Source organism: Paramacrobiotus metropolitanus, unplaced genomic scaffold (assembly GCF_019649055.1).
Source record: "Paramacrobiotus metropolitanus isolate TYO unplaced genomic scaffold, Prichtersi_v1.0 Parri_scaffold0000016, whole genome shotgun sequence".
Taxonomy (NCBI): Eukaryota; Metazoa; Tardigrada; class Eutardigrada; order Parachela; family Macrobiotidae; genus Paramacrobiotus; species Paramacrobiotus metropolitanus.
The window spans coordinates 206,365-225,169 of record NW_026570236.1 but is presented as its reverse complement, the minus strand read 5'-3'; the positions used below and the strand labels follow the sequence as shown (position 1 = coordinate 225,169).

The 18,805-nt window shown below is 39.8% G+C and overlaps 3 protein-coding genes across 5 annotated transcripts; 2 read left to right on the top strand and 1 right to left on the bottom strand.

Annotated features, from left to right (window-relative positions):
- The first annotated feature begins 10,264 nt into the window (after nt 1-10,264).
- On the top strand, nt 10,265-11,751 carry LOC129585326 (neurophysin 1-like). Its single transcript, XM_055477968.1, has 3 exons — nt 10,265-10,455; nt 10,872-11,079; nt 11,172-11,751. The coding sequence occupies exons 1-3, from the start codon at nt 10,318-10,320 to the stop codon at nt 11,207-11,209; spliced, it is 384 nt and encodes a 127-aa protein (XP_055333943.1). The 5' UTR covers nt 10,265-10,317; the 3' UTR covers nt 11,210-11,751.
- A 394-nt stretch (nt 11,752-12,145) lies between these two features.
- LOC129585225 (zinc metalloproteinase nas-15-like) lies at nt 12,146-14,237 on the top strand. Its single transcript, XM_055477835.1, has 5 exons — nt 12,146-12,486; nt 12,890-13,034; nt 13,199-13,425; nt 13,584-13,820; nt 13,961-14,237. The coding sequence occupies exons 1-5, from the start codon at nt 12,345-12,347 to the stop codon at nt 13,966-13,968; spliced, it is 759 nt and encodes a 252-aa protein (XP_055333810.1). The 5' UTR covers nt 12,146-12,344; the 3' UTR covers nt 13,969-14,237.
- LOC129585224 (cytochrome P450 2U1-like) lies at nt 14,209-18,202 on the bottom strand. Of its 3 annotated transcripts, none has more exons than XM_055477834.1 (7): nt 17,767-18,202; nt 16,862-17,104; nt 16,393-16,711; nt 16,041-16,273; nt 15,290-15,469; nt 14,875-15,156; nt 14,209-14,772 (listed from the first exon to the last, which is right to left on the bottom strand). In XM_055477834.1, exons 2-7 carry the CDS (start codon nt 16,893-16,895, stop codon nt 14,576-14,578), a joined length of 1,245 nt encoding a protein of 414 aa, XP_055333809.1. In that variant the 5' UTR covers nt 16,896-17,104; nt 17,767-18,202; the 3' UTR covers nt 14,209-14,575. The 3 variants fall into 3 exon arrangements, with proteins under 3 accessions (XP_055333809.1, XP_055333808.1, XP_055333806.1); XM_055477833.1 differs by having other exon boundaries at nt 14,210-14,772; nt 14,875-15,138; nt 17,478-18,202; XM_055477831.1 differs by having other exon boundaries at nt 14,211-14,772; nt 17,478-18,202.
- Between the last annotated feature and the right edge of the window lie 603 nt (nt 18,203-18,805).

The following is an 18,805-nucleotide window of genomic DNA, read 5'->3' as shown; positions in this document are numbered from 1 at the left end:
GCCGCTATGCAGCGGCCTTCGCCGCACACCGCCCGGCACGAATATCCGTAATTCTTCACAGATATTAAACTGGGGAAGATATTCCGTAGGATGTGCATTCTTGCCCTAATCTAACACTCCGTCCACTACTTTAATTCTAAGTGGCGAAAGCGTAGATGGGGAAGAATAGCAACATCCTTCCGTGTCCGAACAGGCGAACACAACACATCATACAAAACAGACTTCCACAAAAAAGAGCATCCACGCAGATCGATCAGGGCTATGCAGTATGCAGGATCACCGGAATTTGAAACACGGAAGATGACGAATGCAGATGAACAAGGATGTCAAGAGTTTTCCTGCAAATAACTTAATCGAGACAAATAAACAAAACCTTACTGCCGCACTAATAAAAGTCTGTACCGTTACCACAGTATGCGCTCGAAACGAAAAAATGGAGCATTCGTAAATGAGCAGAATGAGGTAGCGAACAGCGGGCTGCGGTATTAGCGCAGTGCGAGGCGGGCTTGAAAACCTGTGGCCAATTAGCGCGCGCCATGCCTGGATACCGGTTTACAACAGCTGTCGAAACCGGACGCTGTTATTAAATGCCAAACAAATTTAGCCATTCTATGTCAGTTTTAAAAAAAAACTATAGCAATAAAACTTTGCAAATTCGCATCTGCTATAAAGCGCCATAAAAAAGGAAAAGATTTGAACTCTTTAGTCTTTACTGAGTTCATATTATATATCGAAGAAAAGCGTTCAGCAGCGGTGTGGCATTGATCTATGTGAGAACTTTAGCAATGCACCCGGCGATGGATTTATTAATAACTGCAGTATGTCGCTTGCTCCAGGATAATTTTGCGTCCACGGAGCATTAATCAGCAGAAAATAAATCAAGCGCACATGGTCCGGCTTTTTTGATATGCTACTGCGTATGTGTTCCATTCACGTGATTTCAGTTTAGACAGGAACATATTGAACTGAATTACACTCCCAGGCTGCCAGTATGTTAGCCTAGACGGAAAGGAGACGTGTGAAGAAACGACAAATTAAATGATTAATTTCATCACAGTAACAAGTGTAAAAATTAAAGTACTGGTTTTCTAATTGGCGCATTTATTTTTTCTTTTCTTAGCAAACGGCCGTGAGCAATAGAACAAGATAATTTAAGTTCGGCTCCTGAAACTATCCAACGATATTCCGAATACCCTAGAGTAGTACCGTACACACCTCTCAAAGCCGGTTATCGTAGGTATCATGCTTTATGCATCGTGCAGTATGCCCGCGCATATAATTTTCCGGAAACTGCAGTTGTCATCAGCACAGACTATGTATCCTTTATCGGCTGGAAGAGTCACTTAAGAAGTTTTTTACATATTGCCCATGCCACCGGTAAAAGAACCCATTTTGTACTTATTTAGATTTTGTAATGTCATAATAACGAGTGCGACACAGATAGGCCTCCCATCTGGCTGCACCGCTAGAAGGAATTTCGCTTTTTGGACTGCGTGGAACGGTAATCATGGCATGCAATAAATAAGCACTATGTGTGCAATCACCGATATTAAACCGCTTTAATAGTCCAGCGATTCTCAAAAATAATCTCCTATACAACATTACCCAGCATGGAGTGTACATGCAGACGTGATTACGTAAAGCCTAATATCTTCAACAACTACACATCAAGATGGAATGGCCAGTCGAAGCAGTGTCTGAAAAGCACGCCGGTGAAGTTTAAAAAGTATTCATATATGGGATAGTTTAAAAATCTGACCACATCACACAGCGAAATTCGGCAGAACATATACACATCGACATGCATCATGCGAAACGTTTTTATTGGCGGCAGCATTACAGGGAACTGTATTGTAAAATTATAATCCAATGTTGCAACTTTAATAACATTCGAAAACTGACGATTCATCTCAGCATCTAACCAAATTTCTACAGTTTACACCTAATCGTGATTTTTTACGCCACGTAAAATTGGCGAACTCTGTATTTATGAATCGCCGCCAATACGCCATTGTTATTCGTCTGATTTCTGGCGTTTTACAAAACTTTGCAGTTTAGCCAAATATTTGTAACTGAATAGTTGCTCACTTTTTATGTGCAGTTCTTCTGCCTCCGCGCAGCTGCCGGGTGGCTCATGTCCCATTTAGTAGCACTCAAATACAGCCACGGGGAGAAAAGGGAATGCATTCCGGGATATACACACATTCCGTTGTAAAAGTTTCTCATTTTTCATCTTCCGGCCCGTTGGAAGAGAAGAATACCCCCGCCTGACCTCAAATGCTAGTGGGTATGGGGCGTCTTTTCAGTCGTTCCGTTACACTTATATTATGATTGCTGGGACAATCTTTGATTACATTTCATTGATGAGCTGCAGTGAGTCAACAATAATTCAATCAGTCCACGGCTGTGCACTGGTGAAACTAGATTGCCGCTTCCCATCCGTCGAATCGGCATAACACTGCTTATTCAAATGTTATACGGTTGTACCATATGTACAGACAGCACATGAACGTGTTAGTTTTTATATGTGCATAATTCTTATTGCGAGCTTGTAATATTAATAATTTGGCAGCAGTGCTCCATTGCATTAATTTACGTCTGTTTAATGTTTTCATACAGCTTTGTGTTTGACAACTAATTTAGTATGTGTGTACTAACAAACATTAGAAAAACATGTAGTTGTATCAGCAAGTTCTTTTCCCACCAAAATCTGTAAGAACTAAATTTATGTACGAGTAAAAACAAAGACTTCCATGAAATTAATAATTTATTATGATAAAAATTTTTGGATTTTGGTGAACTTTGATAAAAAGTTACATCAATCAGAAAACGTATGTGATTCCGAAAAAGAGTACTGTGCGAAAAAGTTTTAGAATATTCTGTGCATAATGCTAGTCAACACAGTAAACAATACTACGATGTTATCTCGCTCCCACCGACTAAGCACCGTGTGAAAGTGATTAACTATACGTCGATCTACTGCTACGTAAAGCGAAAGTCAAACTGAACCTGGAACTGCTCAAAATGACGAATGAGAAAGAATAAATTTTTCTTATAGACATTCGTTTTATACTTTCTAAAGGCACTTCTTGAGAGTGGCTTCTTGCACTAGTATATAAAAGCTTGCCCTTAAAAAGTCCCACAAGAACGCTGGACTTATATTGACAGAGCGTAAAATGTAACGTTCTATCTTGCGCCATGACACTACACTACCGGGACTGAAAGAGTAAAGTAAGTCTCGTAAGTAAATTACACACATCCCCCATTTTGGCCCGGTCCATCCCCATCCTCAATGACAGCATTAACATCTACACACGACACACAGCAGCGGCCCGGGCGCAATTTCTTCCTCCATGGCTCATCCTGTGTTGGGGGGCAATTTGCTAAACGAACTCTAGACGACGAGTACCGACCGAGCGACGACGCGCGCAGCAAGGAGAAGATGCTGGCTAGAATGGCTACAATAGACGGGGCACATTACTCTAAAAGCATCGTTCCCTGAATTTGCGCTAGTTTGCCTTGATAAATTGGACAATCAACGTTGTCGTTCTCGGTCTGCTGTGCTGCTCCTGCACGTCCTCTCAGCGCCCGCTGCTGAGATAGATACAACTATGGCCAAGGAAAACTTTTCCCCTCTTCCCCGAATCTACGCGCCACTTGGCTGGCAAAATACGCGTAATCATACAGGGCCGAGACGTTGTACATAAGTGCGTATACTATATGTAGGTCCCCGGCAATTCTATCACTCACAACAATATCGACCGGCTAGTTTTTCGGCTAAGAGAAGTTTTGACCTCAAATACGCGGAGGGGTTTTATATGGCGGCAGCATCCTTCGGGATACGATGCCGGGTCCGGGCAACTGACGCGGATGGATTAAATTGCATGGAATTGACTTGAGTAATGGGGCTGTGTGTGTGTGCGGCTCTCAATGGGTTTTTTCGAGTCCTCGAAAAATATTCGTACCAGCACCGATAGCAGTCTAATTATATCCAACCCATAGTGATTAACCATTAAGAAAATAACATTGCAATATATGTAAGATATAGTACTCGTACATAATTCTGATTCGATATTCTGATAGCTCTAAGTAAACTGTCCAATGCATACGAGTCTCAACAATGCAATATTTTGTGACCTTCCGTAATATTTACACTTCGTGTAATTCTATCTGCAATCAAAACCAGTTTTAAAACGTTATAAAACGTTGTTTTTGTGTACTGTCAGAGGCACAGCTTGTTCCGATTAATTTCAAATAAAACGTACCAATGTTTAATTTACTAGAGCATGAATTCATTTTGTAAACCAGTACAGTATATTTGATGCCGGTATAGCAGATAATTTTCCAGCTGAATTCGATAGAAGTACACTCGTATATAAGAAAAATTCTTCGGAGTGATACCGAAATTCAAAAATTAACTTTACATTATTATCGTTAGAAAAACTTAGCCATGCAATCTTGACGTCGGTAGTTGCAATGTCTAACTTAATTTGATTCCTGTTGCTGTCTTTCTTTTGCAATCGAGACTAAAATGTACAGTGTCATACGACCAGGAAAAGTTGCAATCGAAAACTGTTTTGATAATAAATTCAGGTCAGTCCCCAACAATAATCTAATTATCGCTTCAATCTATACAATTTGCAGTTGGACATTTCCCCGATCCCCGCGATATATCCCATCGTCCCATTTTTATCGTCTGACTGCATCGCGAAATATCTTCCTAAATGTACTCAATCATAACAGAGCATGCAGAGCCGCAGTGCATATATAAGTGCATGGACCACAAATATCCCGGAAAAGTAGCATTGCACTGACCCGGTCGAATGGAAAATAACATTTGCATATTGAGCCATCGTTAAGAGCTTAAATTCGAACACATGTCACACAGTATCCGCCTGCAGTGTACTGCATGCTCTCCTAGATCATCCCGACGCAAACCGAACTAATGCTTCCCATTTCCTGGGATTTCCTCGTCGAAACAATAATATTCTTGTTTGTATTAGGAAGAAAAATTTACGCATAAAAGCAGCCCAAAGCACTGCAAGTGTGAACCGGTGCGGAAAATACACTAGTGTTATATTAAAAATTAATGAAAACTTTTTCCAAGCACACTTACCTCCCGTAATCCGGCTGGCTGCGTTCGGGGAGCGGATGGGCTATGCACAGGGGGATTAGGTGGACATAAAGTCAGGGGATGTGTGTTGGCGGGGCGGCTGTAACTATACGGGAAAAAACACAAGATTTGACTAACACACTGAGTGCCGATGCAGCGGCATCCCGAAGAGGAGTTGGGCAAATGTATGCCAATATGGCCATCGCCTTTCCCGGGTTGGGAAGGTTTTATATATGTATGGACGAGGGAGATGTGTGCTAGGATTTATATATGTATTTTGTGGGAGCGCAGTGGAACGGATCGTAGACAGTGTATCGGTGGCAGCAGTCATGTACGCAGGCGGCATTAATGTGGCCAACACGCGCAGTGCACACAACTCTCCCCTTTCCGAGCTGGCCGGATGTTAGGGAGATATCGCTTCATCAGTCAAAATTTACGGGATACGGCACACGAATGGTGGATGACTGGGGCCAGTTACAAAACCATTTACTAGTACTTATATGTACAAAAGTAAGAAAATGTACACTGTCCAGTACCAAAATGCGTTGCTCAAGCCAAAAGCCTCCGAAGTACAAACGTGCAGTTTGTTATGCAAGCGGCAATTAAACAACTAGCCAACTGAAGTGCATGGAAAATCAAAAGCGTACAACGTAAATACATTTCCTTAGTTAGGGCCTTAATAAAAAATAATTCTGGTATTCCAATATGGCTTAATAAAATTCCGATGAAATGGCTTGTAAAAAGATTAGTGCTTGTTGGAAACCGTGGAAAAATGGATCTCAAAGAAATGTTAGCCAAAGGGAAAAGCAATGCAGAAGTACCGGTACAATTGAAATTCTGGAATTTTGTAAGCCGCTGTTTTCAAAATAAAGCAAAATATCGATTCTTTTAGCACCAATAAAATAATATCCTTACCGGTTGGTTAAGGTAGCTAACCATAAGTAACATTGATAAAATTAGTGTTGACTTGTAATTGACACCGACCGGAAGCTATCTTGGTGTTTTGCCTTTGTTCTATCTATGCAAAATTCAGCTGCAAATGGCATTCGAAACTACTTTAATTTTTCCTGGCTTCGAAGAAAAATGCCACTGTTTTGGACTGCAGAAAATTTCTGGCGAATCTCATCTGCCGGAGTGCGTCAAATTTCCCCGGGAATGCAGCATTGCGGTGATATATCGGTATGTGTACAATGTGTAAGAGTATAGAAGCAGGCATGCACTAGTGAGCAGGAAAAGTAATTCCGCACTGCGCACACACAACACACACAACTGTCCTCCCAATTGCCAAAAAGGCCAAAGTAATTCAGGATGACAGTAGCACAAACCGATCGATGAACTAACTTTCCTCGGCAAAGATCCCGTCACTCCATTGCCTGCGCCACACACACACATATATACACACAGTACCGACACAAAACTCCCTGACTTCTCTCATGCAACTACAGACAGGGGGATATATAATATTATATGCTAGACGCGATGCCAATCTATCGAGCCAAAAAGAGGGACGATGGTACTCCAGAGGAATGAAAATGGGGATATTTTCCCCCCTCTGTTATATTATGTGTATAACGGAGTACGTGATGTGCTGTATGCCATGCAGTGCGCCGGCGCTCTATGTACACTACTGGTCTGGATATGTTAACGTATGCAACGGGGTCACATCTCCCATCCAGTCCAGTCTGGCATCCGTTCCATCATTCATTTCCCCCATGTGCCGGGGTATATTGCTGGTGTATGCATGCCGGCGTTACGGGCAGGGAACAATACCGGGAGGAAGACTTTTCAGGCAGTCCAAACTCTCTTCCCCCGGCGCATTCTAACAGATACGGAACAATATAATGCGGCAACTGTTCCACTGCCCATGTTTACATCCATCATTGACAGCTTGTGATTTCACACAAACAGTTGTACCATGCAACTTTTATTGCACTGAATATGCAATGACCTTTATTGCTGCATACGATGAACGCTGCTATAGCAAAGATATCCATTGACCATTGCCTCAGAACTTGTTTGCCAATTGTAACACATTCATAAAGCCGCTAATTTTCAAATAAGCATGCAAGAATAAACTTTCTTAGCTAACGCATTAATCCAAATATTAAAAGTATTAATGCTTACGTACACTACGCTTCAAATGTCAAAACAACGTTATTTTTAAAAAAATGTATGATAATTAAAAAACATGAAATGCTTTACGATAATGCGATGTTTCAGGTTTATGTGTGTTTTCTTTCAGTTAGTAGAGTAGGCTAAATGCGTTAATTTTTCATGTTACAGACAGCCGAGACCGGCATGCAAGTTGATGAAATTTCTTTAATTTAAAAATAATAAAAAAAGTTCGGCTAGCACTTACAGGCGACCGCCTAATACGGCAAAGCAACCCAAAAATTGTTTTCCAGCCAGAAGAGCAAGAAGAGATGCAATCGTTGCAAATGGCTGGATCCCCGTACAGTGGCCCAGACATCAATCAAGCGTTGGCCAAGAAAATCATGGGCAGATTAATAAATAGTTTCCAGCTTGGAAATTGCTTAAAGAGAACAAATTCAATTACATGGCCGTAGCACTGTCATTTCAGCCGGAGCAAATTTCCATTCCCCGGGATGGAAGCAGCCGGGAAAAGCCCTGGCCAGCACACATATATAGATATACAGCATGCATCGTTATAACTGGCTCCATGCTCTCAAGACTCAACTAGTAATCGCGTTGTCGGCAAATACGGGGCTTTTACTAAATGACGGATACTGTTTTCCTTAGTCTGAACGATTGGGATCTCTTAAACACACACGCATATACACAGTGGCAACATGGTTGTGGAAATTATTTTCGGATTAGTCTGCGCTTAATTTTTAAATTTAGATTATTAGGACGATTTGCCATGGCTGTGTTTAATTATAGCCGGAATGGACAATATTACAGAAAGTGTCTTTCTTTTAGCACCCGGCTGCTGCGCGGCGGTATGGCACTGGCTGCCGGCTGTGTCTGCTGCGAAGCGGTCCAGGCTAAATGCGCTGTCGATTAGTGTAAAGTGCCGTGCTTGGCTTTTTTACTACTGGCTGAGAAAAAAACAGTAACATGCTGGATTATGTATAGCGGGAGCAATATACATAAGCGCTGCTGTGCTTTCGGTGTATAATATGTTCAGTGTTGGATGATGGGCTGCCTGTCGCCGGTCCCAGGCGTCGCTGGAATGTGGCAGCCAGTCAATCAGCAAGGTTATTCGAACAGATCATGCACATCCAACACTTTTTGATGGCATGCTAAATAGATACAAACTGCATAACTTATATTTAGGCGCGGGTCCGCATTGCAATCATCAGACAGTGTCGGCTATGTTAAACAGTGCAGCTGAAGAAAAAACATTATTGCGTTGCGGAAATACAACCTTTAATTTCTGCTTCTGCAAATACATTTTAACTAAAACATTTAATTTATTTCAAATTTTTTTATCAACTGCTTCGATTTTTGGCGATATGTTTTGAAAAAAGGTGCAAACAAGCTTAAACTATTTATTTACGAAATCGGTTACTGAGTAAGATTCTTCGAACTGAAAAAGAAATATGTTTAAAAAGTATGTTTATGGTGATTTCCCAACATCTGCAATTAAATTTATATATCCATGTGGTCGATTTACCTCGATTAGAAAGATTACTTGACATTCCATTTTAGCCAGTGTGCATGTGCAGTCTGCATAATTATTATATCTGTACAGTGTACACAGCACTTATATAATATGTATTTGGAAGTTACGCATCGAATATAGACAAAAATTTATAAAAGGAAACTAGCGTGCGCAAAGGAATTATGGTTGAGTTTTTCTGGACGTCAATCCAATCAAACCGAAGCCGTCAATAAAGAAACTCTTGCTGATTCGGAGCAGTCATTCCGGAATTTTATCTTGATAAATGAGCTGTAAAATGATATCCAGCCGATTATTTCCAGTCAGGAAGCACCATTTCCCCGTTGGCCTCTTTGGATCATCCTTGACAATAAAGTTTGCAGATAAGGAGATGCTTGCTCCCATCTTTTGTCCAACGCCGGCAAGCTGTCTATATAACCCGCAGTGAACAGCTTTCCCAAGATTGCCGCCTCTTACTCAGTGTGCCGCTGTATATTTTAATCCCGTCCAATGCGTAATTCATATTTCATACGCAGTACGCAGTACTGGCAATGAAATCAACGCCTTCGTATGCGTACCGAGTTGAACAAACAAAAAAACGATGGCTACTTACAGATACATCACAGCATTCTTCATTAATAAGAACTATTCTAATACAGTAATTCTACGATCTCTTGGACATTTACCTTATTGTGTTCGCAAAACTGAATTGATAGGAAGCTAAAAACGACTCTAAGGAATATTAGTTCTTTTTTAAGTGTTTTCTTTGTTTCCTTGTACATTGCATGCGTAAAAACTAAAAACCAACTAATTTAGTTTATCCCACTTTTAACAGTGCAATGCAAAATAAGTGCATACATGCTTTTACAATTAAATTCTTAAAGCATAGAAACGCAGGATTTGTTGGGCACCATGTATAGAGCCGACAAAAAAGTTTGACCGTTCAGCAATGTGCAGATGCGCAAGAAACGAGCATTATTTTGTGAAGTACTTAGCTTTAATCAAGCACAGTACCATTTACCATAGAAGATGAAAAGATTGTTTCTAAACTTTTTCCTGTAGAACCACGTAAATTGCTGTAGTTAATCTTCTTTTGAAAATCATTCTAACCAGTTAGTAGCTCGAAGGTTTTGTTTGCCGGAGAATCTGCGAAATCCCCAGAAAATGTGGTCGCACTCACGATTACTATCGGGAATAGCGAGGTCACAGCAAGTGACAAATACACTTTTAGGAGAAAATCCGCAAAATGTCTCCCAAACGAAAACTCATTAATTCTATAGAATGACGCAAAAATAACATAATATTTCCGCATTTGGACCAATTACGCAGTCGATGCGACGTGCATTGTCCTAACTATCCCACTTTTTGACGTTGAACACGGTTTAATTCCGAGTGCCGTTCGAGATTAGGTATATTGTGATAACACTAGCTGATCTCTTAGAAAAATATGCCAAATTAGCGAGTACACCAAAGACATCTCCTATATAAATGCGTTTCCGGTGAACACTCCACATCATTTTCGCCTCACCGCAAAATACCGTTGTTACATATTCTACATTCATCGTAGAATAATCTATTAAAAATGGCAAGTCTTATGTTTTGCGGTGTTTTTCTGTGTTTATTTATCATGGAAGGATCATTTGCTTGCTTTATCACGAACTGTCCACCGGGTGGTAAAAGGTCAGCTTACAGTTTTGCACCCAGTCCTTATCGCAGACAGGTATGATACTCAGTAGCGCTTCGGTTGCGCGCGCAGGATTAGATCATATCGGATGTCGCTTCAACTACCTAAAATACGAGTTGTTGCAGCGCGTTTTGATATACTTTTATTATGCTTTTCTCATAACGTTCTTACACCTAAAATTTGACTAATTTGTTCGGCACATTTCCTCTCTTTGGCATGCTTAATTCTTGCATGAAATTAAAATCATAGCGCATGCATATTATTTAATTCAAAGAACAATACATGAAAGGATTAATTGTACACCTGGTTAAAAAACTTTCTAGCATTTAAAGGTCCCAGATTAATATTGGTGTGCCATACATAATGTTCAGTAAGTAAAACTCACACCGGAAACCTACTATTGCGATAATAAAGGGTAAGTGCGAATAATTAACAGGAATTGTTTGTGACAGTGTATGAAATGTGGTCCTGGTGGAAAAGGTCACTGCTACGGTTCGAACATTTGCTGCGGTGAATCATTTGGCTGTCTGATGGGTACAGAGGAGACAGCGGTGTGTGTCAAGGAGAACTACATCCGCACGCCATGCTACAATCAGGGCAGCAGTTGCGGCCAGAATGATAAAGGAATCTGTGCAGCAGATGGTATCTGCTGTAATGAGCGTAAGTGGGAATGCGAACATCACTTTTTTTCTTCCCAACTTCCCTTGCATTATTTATATCATCCTGTTCACTTTCTCTCCTGTTTTCCACAGAGGGCTGTGTGGCCGATCAGAAATGTACTGGGCAATAGAGAAGGAGAATCTCGGATGGGTGTTAAGGATTTCCGATTGGAACAACACATACAAGAGCACTGTCCGAGTGTTTTCCTTAAAGCCTGGCAAAATCACATTACAGAATTTAATTTCAATGCCCCCAAACGCCAAAACGTCCCTGGTATACGTTGATATAATCCTGAGTTTCCTTATTGCTCTGCCGTATTATGTAGGATAACGCTTGGTCCAAATACTTTTTTTGTTATTTTTGTTATAAGCGTTTTATCTGTAATAGCTGAAGCTTTTATTGTTCAGTATACAGTATATTGGGTCGATGCCATTATTCCGTGCTCGGGAATAATTTCATGGCTGACCTTTAACCTCTTGTGCACAGGCCGTTCAAAAGTCATTAGTTTTGATTTTGTAAATAGTGACTTTTTTGTTTTCGTTTTATTTTACACGAGTATTCTCTGACTGCAAAACAAATCGCTTAATATAATTTAATGCATGTGCATGCTAACAATTTAAAAAATGTTGTTCAAAACGATTCGAATTGGTACGAGAAGGAAAATAAATGCCCACATACGGAAGCAGTGGTGTAAAGTCAAAATTTTATCAACAAGAGGATAAAAAGACTCCAACTCGTAAAATTTAACAAAGCAGTAGGAAATAATATTTCAGCGCCGTTTTTCAGTTCCTGATATATTTCTAAAAACGATAGCATGCCGCGCCGCGAAAGACAACCAGTTATTCGCAACCGGAAGTAAATCAATTTAAAAGTGATTGTTACCACATTACGCTATGACATTGCACAGTGCACACCTTATAGGTAAAACACTAAGTTATCGCTGATCTAATCATGATTAGGAATGTTGCAGCTCATTTGAATAATCAGCGTAGTCCGCACTTTTTGGAGTGTCTTCGACTAACAAACAACGAGTATCCCATTTTCTCATTCGAATGACTAACAAGATTTACAAACATTACTTCATGCTTCTTATTGTAAACTGTATTACTTAACGTTAACATTTGTCTTAGTAAATTACTAGAGAAGACGACTGGTAATCAAAGCTTTTTCTCGCTTTATAAGTTTCGAAAGTGGTGAATTTACATAGTTTCTATTAATCAGAAGTATTGCCGTAGTATTATTATTTAAAATTTGGTTAATTTATCATGGTTCGTGGAAGGATTAGCTGTATTATTTTTTTCGCAAACGTGCTTTGGCAGGATGTTGTGGGATACGTGGTTTCCACTGACACTCGATATTCCAAATGGCCTGGAAATACAGTTCCTTACATAATCGCTCCGGGTTACAGTATGTCTGCTTTAATAACTTTTAAGCACAAAGAATTATTATTTCAATGCATTATTTTACGTAAAAAAAACCAACAATAATGCATTAATAAATAGATAAGACAATGCTATTTTATGTACTAGTAATAAAAACCACATATTGATGTAACAAATCACAAAAGTGAGTTCTACCAAGCGATTAGATGTAAAAGCTTTATGGTAAATGTTTAGAAAGTTTAGCTGGGCCGGACCTGACACACCATAAATGGAACGAATATCCGGATTTTTGCGTATTAATTAAACAAGCTTTGTAATAAATAAAATGCATTTGTTCTATCAGTTTTACTAAACAACTATTTCCCTTTTTTATTTGTGGCATAAATGGACCCATTGCACGAAATGTTGACATTTTATGATTTCAACAGGTGAGGCGGAAATCAACACTATCCGGATGGCTGCCGCTCAAATTCAGGCAGACATGGGCAATTGCATCCGTTTTACGGATTTGGGTGCCGGACCAATACCTGCAGCAACAAGTTTCGTTATAATTTCTCCAACCGGTGGACCAGGGTAATAAAAATTCTCAGGGTATTCCCGCTATCTTATTAGCAAATGTTTTATCTAATTAATTATGACTTAGTTAACTTCGTAAATTAACAAAGCCGTGGTTGGTTTGGCGCCAGAAAATCGTGACTGGCTAAACAATTTCAAAAACATGATATTCTATATTTTAGGGTGCCATCTCCAACTTGCTATTCGTTTCCGGGCCGAGTGCTACCCTTATCCAACCCGCCCACAACATATGGACAGCACATGGCCATCATGAACGGACCCAATGGATGTCTGTCCAGTGTGCGGCAAGTTATGCGATTTTTCTGCGACCTTCTCGGATTACGCAGTGAGCACAACAAGCCGGGACGAGATTTATTCCTGCAGCTCAACACCCAACTTATCCATCCAGGTACAAACTAGGCAGCAAAAAAATGGCTTTTTTTTAAACACATTATCTCTGAAATCTCGAACTGTGGGGCGTAATTTATTAGCAGATGTTGTAGTTACTTAATACTTATGAAATTTAAAAATATTGGCGTTGTTTCAACATACAAATCATTTTGATAGCGGCTGTTCAGATTGGAGCATTCACGGAATACGATCCACGCCTTATTCAGTTCAACGCCACAGATTTTGATTATAATTCTATAACCATGATTGAACCAACAAACTACAGTGTCAGAGGAGGTCTTCCGGTCATTTCGGCTCGGAATGGCCGAACGATATATAACGCGGGCCGATTGAGTTTTCGTGATTGCCAGGCGTTGAGTGCTGTGTACAACTGTATGATCCAATGTCCTACTTGTAAGTACTGCATTCGAAGTAACGCCAATATAATATTTATGTACTGTATATCGTTCTAAAATTTGCATTTTCCTGAAGCTAAAAAACAACTGAAATTAAAAGATAAGATGTAATTAACCATTACACTGTTCATTTTTCAGTTTATTGACAACAGCAACACTCCAGCAGCGGGCCTACATGTGCATGCCCTACAAACATCGGGCTTACGAATCTTTGTAATTTTACGTGTGTACTGCACCATAGAGGTCCTACATTAATTCCGTGTTGCATTAATACTATAATGTTCTGAACAAGATCTCATTAAAGTCATGGTAGCTGCGAGCGTTGAGGAAGCAGAACACGTTTCAGCCAGCTTCGTGACCTTTGTTAACCCTTGCATAATACGAGTACTGCATGAGTCGTCTAAGTAGCACAATTTACTCCATGAACAAAATGAAAGTGTCAAAGTATATGACTTTTCTAATTGGAAGAGCAATTTTCAGGTTCAAGGCTGCTTGATCAAAAAGTACATGTTTTTGGCGCAATCGGGTAAAAACTATATAAAAAAGTAGGTAAAAAGTATATAAATAATAAATCTGCTTAGCTTATCTTGTGTCAAGATTTAGCGAATAAAGAAAATAAACCATTGCAGATTTGATGTGTTTCAGGTCGCTACAGTATTGCCGTGGACGTTGTATCTGTACTATTAGTTTAAATGTAACAGCAAAATTTTCAGATTGAATACTGTAGATTTTATTCTGGTAAAGTGAGAAAGCTCATAGAAAGGTAAAGCGAGGAACGGCATGAACTTTGTACGGTGCAGGAGTAGCCGCCAAAGAAGCCGGGCCAAATTCGTTTATACGCGGTAACGTAGCGCCTTTGGGCTCCTTCCATTCGAATCGGTGAACAAGATTAGCAAAGGTCAGGAATAAAGCCATCTGAGCCAACGCTTGACCTGGGCACGATCTCTGGCCTGAAATTCAACAAATGCTTTTTTAGTCTTCGAAACCATACTGTTGCCAAGTTTTTTTTAATGAAAAAATTAAACAGGCATAGCATTTGAAAATATGTATACCGATTGAGAAGGGCATAAATTGGTCTGGGATGTTAACATTGCCTTCGCCGTCAAGGAATCGATCGGGCTTAAAAGCCAGTGGATCAGGAAAATACTGAGGATCGTTGTGTATCGACCAAATATTTGCAAAAATTAACGAATGTTTCGGAATTTTATAACCCAAAAGTTCCGTTGCTTCCAAGTTGCGACGCGGGATATTCCCGGCACTTAGTCCGCTCAGTCTTAAACACTCCAGAAACGTTGCAGTAGTCAACGGCAAATCATCTACCATCAACCCAGCAGCTGTAATAACACTCTCAATTACAACTGTCGAACTTTCATAAAGTAAACTTTATTCAAACCAGAGCGTTAAATTTAAAATTTCACAGAAACCTGAAGCTTTGCTAATAATCGAGAAAATTATTTTAATGCTAACCTCTGTCATCCCAACCAACAAAGCGTTTGTGGCCAATAACTCTGTTCATTTCTTCCTGAATTTTTTGCTGGTGCACTGGATTGCGGCACATCAGCAATATCAGCCATTGTAGACCCAGCGTAGTGGATTCCGTGCCTCCAATAAACATTGTGGAAGCGGAAGCAACGAAATCATTTCCATCTATGCAAAACAAATATGTCACTATCCGCTGGCAAACACAAGCCGACAACCTATCACTAAGCGGGTAAAGCGACAAAATCTTTTTTTTAATTTTCGGATTCAAGAACATAAACTATTTGGACAAATTTATTGCTCTTACAAAAACTATAGAAGAATTCAAGTTTTATGCTAGTGGATAAATATACATGTTTGGGTGCTTAGTGAGTGATCACCGGATGTACATGTGTTGTAACGTAAGTATTCGTAAGGAGGAGCTGTGCGCTGTGAACCACGCGCTTTTACCACATGCGTCTCAGTTCGTAGACTAATTTTATTCAATAAGTGCACACTAATATATAAAATTATGTTAATTTAGTTCGGAATTAACGTAAGAAGCAAAAACTGCAGCTACATATGTATTGTTTTTGCTATACAGTATACACCGTACTTGTTCTAGTGTCACATATACTGTACGTATTTTGTGGGTATTACGCTTACGTACTTAAAACGTTTCAACCGTACAGATAATTGTACGAGTAATTAATTACTCGTAATATTTACTAATAATAATAGTAATAATAGTAATATTTACCGGTCATAGCAAGAGATTGTTTGGCTCCTTCACTATTGATGTGCCGGAAGTACGCATCCAGAAAATCTTTTGGTTCAGCCTTGTTAGTGCTATTTTCAATCAAGGTAAACTCCATCTCCTTCTCTCGATTGGTCATTTCGTTTTCGACAAATGCCCGCAAATTGTCGACAGTGCGTATCATGCCGTTCCAGTGTCTTTTAAAACATCCCGGAATATACCGCAACCAGTGGAATCTGCGTGCATGATTAGTTAAGTTTCAAATGATTATTTTTTTCATGAGAGAGCACGGAATAATACCATCTGTTTGCATATATATTTTAATATTTAGCAACAGTTTTTAATTTGCACCTACGCATTAATGGTCACGCTTCCCATTGCACCGATGGCGTCGGGCATATGTTCCATAAGACAACGAAATTCATCGCCTTCATACTGAAAACGCCGGCTAAACAGCACCATCGCCATAATGCTGGCCATGGCTGGGCGGAGAAGCGTCCGTGGATTGAACGCCCATGCATTGTGCGCTGCAATGGTGCGCGATAAGCGGTCAACTTCATCCAGGACGATCTTCTCCATTTTCTGTTTGCCTTGACCGGCGCCCAGTTCGTGCAATGTGGTCACAATAAATTCACGGGTGTCTTTCCATTTTGGACCTTCCATTGCGGTAATTCCTACAAATTTATACGAATTTTATACAGACTTTCCAGACGAATTTTTTACATCTTTCCATTATCATTATTAGTGCATTGTTACTCGTACTAACCATAAGTTTCACCGAAAATGTAGAACAGATATTAATCATATATTTTCCATTGGGTTACCATGTATTCCGCGACCGTCCTTGCCGGTTGCCATCTTTTCAAGGACAAAATTTTCTCCTCTACCGGCGAATACATCGCCCTGATCAACAAATGCCGTGTGTACTGTATCGTAGTCTTCCAAGACCACAGCAAATCTCGACCCGAGATATAAGCCGACAATCTGGCCATAAGCTTCTTTCAGTTTTGTTAAAGCGATCCATGGATACTTCCCCACAAATGGTGCATAACCAAAAATTGGGACTCCTGTATGATAAACGTAGCAATAATTTAGGGGCAACGGTGAGAAAACGAATAATTATTAGACGCTGTACGGCTGAAAATTATTGGCAGCTAGAAACATTTTACAAGCATCAGTTTAGACCATACTGATTTTATGGTTATCTAACTATCTGATCGTCCCTGTCCTTGATTTATTAACTCAATTATAAACTTATTTAAATGCTTTATACTACAATCAAAGTCGATGCTGACACAAACTTTACGAGTAGTAATTGTCTTTACCTTGTGTGGTTACTTAGGCGAACAATGCGCATTGCATGAAAAATTAATACACATTGGGTAAAAGAAAAAAGTGTAAAGGAAACGATCACTTTATCAGCTGCAACAGCATACCAACCTAGCGGCCCGGGGGGAGCGAACATTGGCCGACCAACCAGAACGAACCAAAACATTAGCAGTACAGCAATCAAGGATATCAGAGCTGGAAAACTGTAGAATTCTGATAACGCTTTGCCCAAAAATGTTTGCATCATCTTTGCTAAACCGCTATTAAGCAGATCTGATAGACAGAGATTTTCTTTACTGCAACCGGCGAAATATTGTAATGTTAAGAAGAAGAAACCAAAACTGGTAAATTTCTATACTCCAGAGAACACTTTTATTCACTTGTATCGACGCTACCTCACCTGCTGTGCAATGACAACTGTAGAGCAAACAACTGTAAATAAGTGTAGACTTTTAAAATGCAGTTTATTACCACCAGTACATGTTATGTAAGCTTACGAGTACTGCAGTTTGGTGCTTTTATTGAATTTATTGGACAGCATTAGCGGATGATTTATGCTTCTGGGGATGATAGCATAACTAAAAACCGCTGAGTTATTTTACCGTAAGTTAAAACCGGTTGGTAAAACTCTTCGCTCCAGTAGTTCGTATATAAAGTAGTTTTCTATGGCTTAAGCTTCACACAATCAAATGTTCTCTTCTACTCACGTTTTTGTGAAGATACTGTATTGTACGCAGTATGGTATTGTTGATATACTTGCTTTGACAGTGGCCTATGCCCGGAAACTGGGGACAGTCGTATTACATATGGCATTTGATCGTTTCAACATCATTGTTTGAGATATAGTAAAGTATCTAAAATAAATTGTAATATCTGAAAGTATCTGAAAGATATTTACAGTATCTGAAAATAAATAAAGACATACTCGTATTTAACGAAATCACTCCACGTGCCGTGGCGTGGTCGCTTCCGTCAATACGACACTTGTATTATGATTAGCACCCCTAATTAGCCCTCAATTTTTGTTAATATGCATAGCACTTTTCACATGTTTTGCAAAGCTTGGAAGCCTGCGCGCCTTTCCTTGTTTTTAGCCGACGCCCTCGACAACATGACCGTATGTGGTTCGGAGAATACATATGTCAGTCATCCAGCAAAAATCAAAATCCAGTACTAGGGTATTAAAAAAGAGGCATATCCGGAAAAGAACATAGTACGGTAGGTCAGAAATAGATTCACTAACACATGCATGGATTCCGACAGAAATTTTCGTATAAAACACCTGGAAAACGATTCTGTTGTTACTACAAGTTTGCATGTCCCGAATACTTTTTTTTAACCGTAAGTAAGATTCACAACTGAATGAAACTCACCGCAGACATCTATACTATGTAGAAGTATGCATCGAGTATAGTCGCCACGCTGTTCTTTTACCACTT

Coding starts and splice junctions, on each gene's coding strand:
- LOC129585224 (XM_055477831.1), bottom strand. CDS start 17,613: ATGATGCAAACATTTTTGGGCAAAGCGTTATCAGAATTCTACAGTTTT. Junction 16,712..16,861: donor GGACGGTCGCGGAATACATG/GTAACCCAATGG, acceptor ATAAATTTGTAG/GAATTACCGCAATGGAAGGT. Junction 15,470..16,040: donor ACAATCTCTTGCTATGACCG/GTAAATATTACT, acceptor TGTTTTGCATAG/ATGGAAATGATTTCGTTGCT.
- LOC129585326 (XM_055477968.1), top strand. CDS start 10,318: ATGGCAAGTCTTATGTTTTGCGGTGTTTTTCTGTGTTTATTTATCATG. Junction 10,456..10,871: donor CCAGTCCTTATCGCAGACAG/GTATGATACTCA, acceptor TGTTTGTGACAG/TGTATGAAATGTGGTCCTGG. Junction 11,080..11,171: donor TGGTATCTGCTGTAATGAGC/GTAAGTGGGAAT, acceptor TGTTTTCCACAG/AGGGCTGTGTGGCCGATCAG.
- LOC129585225 (XM_055477835.1), top strand. CDS start 12,345: ATGGTTCGTGGAAGGATTAGCTGTATTATTTTTTTCGCAAACGTGCTT. Junction 12,487..12,889: donor CATAATCGCTCCGGGTTACA/GTATGTCTGCTT, acceptor TGATTTCAACAG/GTGAGGCGGAAATCAACACT. Junction 13,426..13,583: donor CACCCAACTTATCCATCCAG/GTACAAACTAGG, acceptor TCATTTTGATAG/CGGCTGTTCAGATTGGAGCA.